The sequence below is a fragment of the Thunnus thynnus genome, chromosome 8 (genome assembly GCF_963924715.1).
Source record: "Thunnus thynnus chromosome 8, fThuThy2.1, whole genome shotgun sequence".
Taxonomy (NCBI): Eukaryota; Metazoa; Chordata; class Actinopteri; order Scombriformes; family Scombridae; genus Thunnus; species Thunnus thynnus.
The window spans coordinates 21,125,799-21,133,724 of record NC_089524.1 but is presented as its reverse complement, the minus strand read 5'-3'; the positions used below and the strand labels follow the sequence as shown (position 1 = coordinate 21,133,724).

At 41.3% G+C, this 7,926-nt stretch overlaps 1 protein-coding gene across 2 annotated transcripts; it reads right to left on the bottom strand.

Moving 5' to 3' along the window:
- Positions 1-3,204: 3,204 nt before the first annotated feature.
- On the bottom strand, positions 3,205-7,151 carry s1pr3a (sphingosine-1-phosphate receptor 3a). 2 transcript variants are annotated; one of them, XM_067597109.1, is made up of 2 exons: positions 6,561-7,151; positions 3,205-5,711 (listed from the first exon to the last, which is right to left on the bottom strand). In XM_067597109.1, exon 2 carries the CDS (start codon positions 5,640-5,642, stop codon positions 4,443-4,445), a length of 1,200 nt encoding a protein of 399 aa, XP_067453210.1. In that variant the 5' UTR covers positions 5,643-5,711; positions 6,561-7,151; the 3' UTR covers positions 3,205-4,442. The 2 variants fall into 2 exon arrangements, with proteins under 2 accessions (XP_067453210.1, XP_067453208.1); XM_067597107.1 differs by having other exon boundaries at positions 3,205-5,753; positions 6,561-7,149.
- Between the last annotated feature and the right edge of the window lie 775 nt (positions 7,152-7,926).

Below are 7,926 nucleotides of genomic sequence, written 5' to 3'. Positions count from 1 at the left end.
CTCCCTCTCACTTATCCCCTATCCCAGACATGCTAATCCCTACAGTTGTGGCAGGCAGGCGTGGAGGAGATAGATTGGAGGTCAGTGCGAGCAGGTGTGAGCATGCCGTCAGGCCCTGCCAGAAGACTGCAATCAGAGAAGGTTTAGAGAGAAAGCAGCTGCTGTTATGGGGGGGGGGATTTGGGAAGAGGGGAAGAATTTTGAAGAGATTGCTTATCCACTCCTGCCACCTATGTGTTACGATAGCATGGCGTTCAAAGGCTGGTCACAGACATAGAAGTTGACATTCTGAATCGTTTCATGCTACTAAACAGACTAGTTGCAATCAGTTTGTTGTTTCGCAGAAAGTTAATCTATGGCAGTTTTGACAAAAAAGTCATCATTAAGGTAATTTATTAAGCAAAAATGCTTTAGGCTTCATAAATGTAAGGATTTGATGTTATTTCTGTTTCAAATATGTGTAAATTAATAATCTTTGTATCTTGGACTGTTATTCAGACAAAAGAAATCATTTGATGATGTCTTAATGGACTCTCAGAAAGTGCATTTTTCACACTTTTCTGACATTTTAAAGGTCAAAAAATAATAAATCAGCTGGTAATAATCATTAGTTGCAGCCCTACAAGACGACACATTAGGCCATGGACTCCCATATGATAAGAAAGTATCCCAGGGGTGTCCACTGGAAGAACGTGGAAAGGTATGAGTGAGAAAGTGGTGATAAAATGATTTAGCCAAGACGTTGAAATGATTCATTGAGTCCACTGAGTCTACTTGACACTAGACAAGAGAATTAATGGCAGTGGGGTGTGGAAGGGGATGCTGAGAGGAGTGTCCACCAATCCACATCTCAGCTAGCTCCTTCAGACATCTTTCTATAAAAATGACCTTTGCCTTCGCTCTCCACAAGCTTCTTCCCATCTGCTCCCTGGATAAAGCCCTCTGATCCCAGGGAGCTTATCACCAAAGTCTGCCTGGGTCTTCACTTTCTTTGTTCCACGTGTAATTACGCTGCATTGAATGAGAACGCTGTGGAGGTGATGGTAGGGAAGAAAAATCATTACACACTAGACAAACGTGTGTGTGTGTGTGTGTGTGTGTGTCTTTTCCGGTGAGAGTGGTACGACTCAGCTATAGAGGAGAGAATGGCTTCAGCTGGGGCTCCCTGCGTGAGCGGTAGCCTCAAATGGGACCCCTCGCCGCTCTCCGCCTGGCCCCACTCCACCTCTGAGCAGCTTCAAAAAGGGGACTTTAGAATGACAGAAGTGTTTCATACTGGCACATTCAGTGGTTCGGACCAGATGGAGTCTTTGTTCTTTCTCTCAAATATACACCCACATGCATGCGCACACACACATGTCTGTCTGAAAAAAAAAAAAAACACATGCAGATGCACACACATGGATACACATTTCCTCAACACACTAGCAGTGTAAAGCCAGGATCATGATGACAGGGGGTGGTGTGATTCTCTTGTCCTCTGTCGTGTTCACATTAGTCATATGCAAATAAGCATTGTGCACAGAGAATGACACAAATCCACCATGCCTAAATCCTCAAAGAAGACTGGTGACGGCTATTTAGTTAACATGATTTATTAAGGTGTTTGACCCAGTTAGCAAATGGGTTTGTTTCAGGTGTTTGCAGAAAGGGAATTTTATCACATGAAGAAGAAAACATGGACGAAAAGAAATATGTTAATTCGTACTAAACGTGCTTGAGCTGTTTTCTCTTTGTCTTGATGAAGACTCTAGGCAAAGATGATTGAATTTGTGAGTCTGCTGAGACTGTTAGTCAGAGAATGAGAATTTTTTTTTTTTAATTTAAAACATTTTTTTTTCTTAAGTTGTACTTTTGACATTGTAGAGTTCTATCACACTCAATATACTTATTTTTTATATTTGCATGTACCTATGTACTAAATGCTTTCTTTTTCAACTGATTTTCTAGAATAAGACAACAAAAACATTTTAATCGAACTAAATTTGGATCAGGATAATGATGGTGTTCAAGATGAAGAGGAAAACAGGTTGGACAGGAAGGAAATGGAGTCGAAGGAGAGAGGGTTTCACTGACTGTAAATGACTATACTCCGTACACAGCTCAACATTTTGGCATTTCCTAATGTTCCAGATGGCATAAGGCCACGATCATCCCCGGCTAATTCAGGAAAGAGTGTTCAAACATTTCTGACAGGAAGCAGTCAGTGACCTTTAAGCTGGAGATGCTCGACTGGTATCGCATCCTCGCTGTCTTTTTCCATCAGTACTGGAGGTGCGGAACAGAGACACATCCTTTAACTGAGGTGAGCATGAAATGCCAGTCTGTCACCTCCTGTCTGGTCTCTTCTATGCAATGTGGTATGAACAACAAACTCTGCTGCTATCTGCCCATCTATCGGTTCAGTTCAAAATAATCATCACTGCAATGGGTTTTCTGGAACAAAAACAAACATGTGGATCGAAGGTCTTCAGCATAAAGGAAACAAACCTGGATCCAGTGTCTGATCATTTCTCGGAATTCATAACACAAAATGCCACATCAATAACTTTTTTTGATTAAACGCATCCAGTAAATGTGTGATGTGAAAATCTTTATGCTGTTTAAATCAGTTTGGTTACCTTACTCATTTAGAAACTCGGGTTTGGCACATTAAGTTCCACAAAACTCACAATCACAGGACATATTTCACAATAACAGGAAACTTCAAATTGAGATTCATGCTATCTGACCTCACCAGACCAAAACCCCCTAGTTAAGATAAATATCAAGAATTTCTCCCTCTCATTATTCATAACTGTCTGACCCAGGTCTACCTGTGAATGGGAATAAGAGAGCATCAATCAGCTTCTCATTAGGATATTAAACAGTACAAAAGGTTAAGTCAGATGACATCTCTCTCCTCATGTCTGAATAGCAAATGATTAACTGACAAATTAGAGCAATTCTACATTAATATATGTATGGCTTATGTTTTAATAAGAACCTACAAAGGACTGACATAAGCTAACATCTACCATTCATATGGAGGAAAAGGGGCAAAAACGCTCACAAAGGGTCAAATCTAAACACAAAATATCACTCTTTCCTGTAATTGTATCTATGCAGAGGATCAGCACAGACACCGAGCTTGGATGAGAGGTAGAGGATTGAAAGCGGGCGAGTCATTGATTTAATATCACAACATGACACGTGAAAATCTCATAAAAGGGAATAGGATTTTATTTTATTTGCTATATAATGGTATCAGGCACTACACCACCCTAGGCAGAAATGTAATTTACAGTCTACTACCATTAAATAATTCACATCCATCACTCCTATTCACTAGTGGTTAGTTGATGTGTGAGTGGTTTCTAGATGTGCTGATGAAAAGCAAAAAAAAAAAAAAAAAAAAAAAAAGTCCATAAGTGTAGTTATTAGACACGCTAATTCAGCTCACAGTGCAGCTGATGCTGACATGTACAAATTAGAGTAATGAAAGATAAACCACATGTGGTAATGAGTACAGCGGTAATGTCTTAAGTACTGTAACTGCCACTACATTCAGAACCGTTTTGATTTAGGTAACAAGATTGCTTTTCCTCTGACGCCACCATCAGGACAAACTTTACATTTCGGCCCCACTAGTGGTAAGGATCCAACAATAGCAAGGTTGGATCACCTATTTTCCTTCATCCAACAGTTTTGTAATTAGCATGTCAGCCTCATGTGGCCTCTAGTCTGATAATCAACCTTTAGTGTCGTTTTCTCTCACAGTGCATCTCAAATCATTACAAAATCCATAATAAAGTCCCAGTACCGTGACGATTTTTATGCACACAAAGCAAAAAGTATACCTTAACAGTTTATAAGGTGACAAATGTTTTCACAGAAAATAAATAGTTTGCCAAGTCAAGTTGTGGAAAATGCAGGTGTTTTAAGAGTGCGTGCATATAGCACATGCAAAAAAGTGCCCCAATTTCATCTTTTCTGCTCAATAAAAATAAAAATTAAAAATTAAAAAAACACAATGATAGACACAATACTAGTGAAGTTCATGATACTGTGTTGTTGTCTGAATTATTATTAAGCCTATAGTTTCACAGACATAGGTTGAGCTAAGAGATTTGGGGCTTCTTTAGTCCGTGTCCATGAAGCTATTCTATTATTTTTCATAGATTTGAAATGTTAAATTCTCGTGTAAGACAAACACAACATTTCATTTACTTTGGTGCTGTGAGTAATATTGCTGAGTTGTTGTAAATAGTGGCTTTAAATAATCTTGATTGTAATCTAACCTACAATCTGGATGTTTTTGGTTCCAACTGAATGTCTTAGCTATTTCATCATTACTTCATCCTGTCCGTGCTACACTGGCCATAGTGCATAAACAAAAGGTGGCTGATAGCAGGGATATGTCAATTCTGTGTGACTGTAAGGCCTCTTTAAGGTGCTTTCACTCAGAATTTGCTGAGGGGCGGCAGCGCCCCCGCCTTCACAAGCACAGCTGAGAGCAGGTCTGCGGGCCCAGAAGGGTGGGGCACAGCGGTGGCAGAGGGGTCTCCATGCTTGTTGTCAGAGTTCATAGGTGTGGGAACCTTCCCTCTATTCATCGTGGACTTGCCTGTCCCACTGCCCCCTCCTCCACCCAAACTGGTCTTGCTGTTCTCTGCTGTGGGGATGACAGTACCCAGGTGGGGGTTGCCCACCACAGGCGCCCCAGTGTGCTCCAAGCTGGTCTGACAGCAACACAGCAGCCGGAAGAAGGCAGCCCTCATCTCCCTGCTGGACAGAGTGTATATGAGAGGGTTGAGGGCAGAGTTGAGCACAGCCAGGGCGATAAACCAGTCCACCTGGTAGAGCACAGGGCAGTTATCTGGGCTACAACCCACATCCAGCAGCAGCAAGAGGAAGAGAGGGGCCCAGCACATGACAAACACTCCAAGAACGATAACCACAGTCCGCAGCAGGGCCAGTGAATGCTCTGAAGGCCGGCTGCTGACCCTGCGGCCGCTAGAGGTCACCAGGCGGTAGATCCTGATGTAGAGGATGATGATGGCTACCAACAGGGCACTGAAGACACTGATGCAGAAGGCCACATAACTCTTAGCATAGAGCGGCAGCACAGTGGAGCAAGAGGCCAGATTGTCCAGGCAGTTCCAGCCCAGGCTGGGCAGGGCACTGAGCAGCACTGATACAAGCCAGCAGGCCGCCAGCAGTCCGAGAAGTCTCCCCCGACCTGCCGTCTCACAAGGACGCAGACGCACCATAGTCATATGCCTCTCAATCCCAATGGCCAGAAGGCTGAACGTGGAGGCACTGAGGGCCACAAACATGCTCCCTTCTCTGGCCAGCCACTGCACTGGTGTCAGGTAGAAGGTTTTGCGTCCTGAGGTAAAGATATTAACCACATAAGCCACACCAGCCAGCAGGTCTGACAGTGCCAGGTTTCCAATGAGAAAGTACATGCGGCTATGGAAGCGCTTGTTCCTCCAGAGAGCAAGCAGGACAGTGACGTTCTCCAGGACAATCAGCACGCAGATGAAGAGCAGCACAGCCATCTTACAGGGCCCGCTACTACGAGGCCGGTCCCACTTCCCTGAGTGGTTGTAGTGGCTGACGATAACAGAGTTCATCCCTTCCTCAATTACGGTCCCCATACTGCCTGCCCTTCCTGGCCTTCCTCGGTCACACAGCAGAGGGCGCCACAGCACTGGACACTTCTCAACCTGGCAGTGATACAACTGACATCATACAGCCTTCTCAAGGACCTGCCAATCAAATGTTTAGTTTAGGGATAAAATTTACTTTTAAAAGTTACTTTGAAAACTTTTAAAGTAAAAAAAAAAAGTTACTTTCAACAACATTTTGGTTAATTTAAGTAAGAAGACATATCTAAGAAGAGTTTTAAGAAATGAAAGCAATGTTATATTAAAAAACAAAAGGAAAAAGCATCACTGAGGTTAAAAATCTCTTTTATAGAACTGTCTTTGGCAAGATAGCAGCAGCACTTGTACAACACAACATGTAAAGCAGACTTACAAACATATGGAAATAATAGGAAAATAGAGAGGAACCTGTATATTACAAGTTTTTTTGTAATTACTGTGGTAGTTACTGCTGTTCGTAAAACCTATGCCATAAATACTATAACTTAACTACTAAATAAAATAATTTCTAGTGAAAGTACGGCGACTCATAGATAAAAGTCGATGTAAAATGTTTTAAAATAACCCTAAAAATATGCTTTAGGATACAAGTAATCCGGAGGTCGGATTAACGGATTTTTCTCAAAATTAATCTCTATTATGTGTATAACCAACTCATAAACACTATGAAAAACTGAATACTTATGGGCTATTCTATATTATTTATACTTTTTATATGACTTTTATGATACTTTCTATATGAAATAAAATATGTAACACAAGTTTAATAGCAACAAGATGCATACTCATGAAAATTTGAGTCACTTCTCTATTCTGGGAAAGTTGTTCAAAGTTGTCATGCAAGGTATCTGCAGTTAGTGTTTTATTCCTTCTTTTATTCCTCACTCCAACTACAGTAACTTATCGTACCTTTCGGTGTTATTGGCCTCATCTAAACATCCCAGCGCTGAGGCAAGATTTGCAGAGCTTGGTAGACCTGTATTTTTTCTCTCATGCGTAAAGTTGCTCTGCTACAAAATATATGAGTGCCAAAAATGGAGTATAATCGACGTGTAATTAAAAGTCCATATCTTGTCCTCGCCCGTAAAGAAAGGTTCATATCATTAAAGTACAATCCTCCAAACATCCAGACTGTTCTGAACTTTTCAGCGTCCTCTGTGCACTGAGACTCTCTCCAGCTTGGACAGTCCCGCTCACCCCTCCCAGCCTATGGGGCGGGATCATCCCTACCTCTCCATTTAATTTTTTTTTTTTTTTCACCATTTATTATGAGTCAGAAGAGATGTCGGAGCCAAGCGTCTCCTTATGCCAGATATTGTGTCAAATGTGTCACTTCTTGTTTATACCACCGCTTTGTATTTTCAAACAAGTAGCCACAATGAGTTTGATTGATTGGATTGCTTTTTCAAGTGGAGGTTAAAGAGTTTTGTTTTTGTCCCTTGTGGACAAAGAGCAGCTGACTGTATTGACAAGAACACCTAATTTGTCTGTCCCAACGTGTTATAAAACCGCGGTACTTACTTGTCCCAACACATGTTACAGTTTTTTGCCCCAAGGCCTCATGTGCTCCTTAAAGTTGTGTCATCTGTAATGGCATTGTACACCTACTGTTTTACTCTGAGCTGCACCTCAGGATCCCAGTATCAACTTCATATTTTCATTTTATACTATACAGTATATTGTTGGTGCATATGTTCAGGCATTTTCAACCAGCTCTGCCTTCTCAGTCTATTTTGAAAAGGTGCGGAGAGCAATCATATCAAAAGATGACAACAGTTTCATGAAAGAAAACAAACTCACATATGTTTTCCTTTCTGTTGAAATCACACCCATCTACTGACAGTGCCAGCAAATTTACAACCCCTTTGATATCTGTGATCTGATGAGTCATTGTTTTTCGTGTTAAAAAAGCGCTGGAAGGGGGAAGTGGGAAGGTAAGAGTCACACATTCTTTCCCCTTTTATGCACTTTTCTATCGTTTTAAATTCTGAAGAAATATGTCACAGATAAGGAGGAGAGAAGAGTATCGGAAGCTAAATATGACAACAGGGTATATGGAGGTTTCATTATGTTGCATGTCCAGCTACAAAAAGCAGCTCAGGTAATTAAGTCACTATCCTGTGGATCAGTCTGCAAGAATGATGTTTTAGTCATTGCAGAACGAGATCATTTACGAGAAAATTTAACTGCAAAAGCAGTTGATCCTCTACTGACTACTGAGTGGCCAGCAGAGTAAAGACTGCAATTATGTGAAGTAATTCCTATGTCATCATGG

Bases quoted from the DNA above. Each gene is read 5' to 3' on its own strand.
- s1pr3a (XM_067597109.1), bottom strand. From the start codon at position 5,642: ATGGGGACCGTAATTGAGGAAGGGATGAACTCTGTTATCGTCAGCCAC.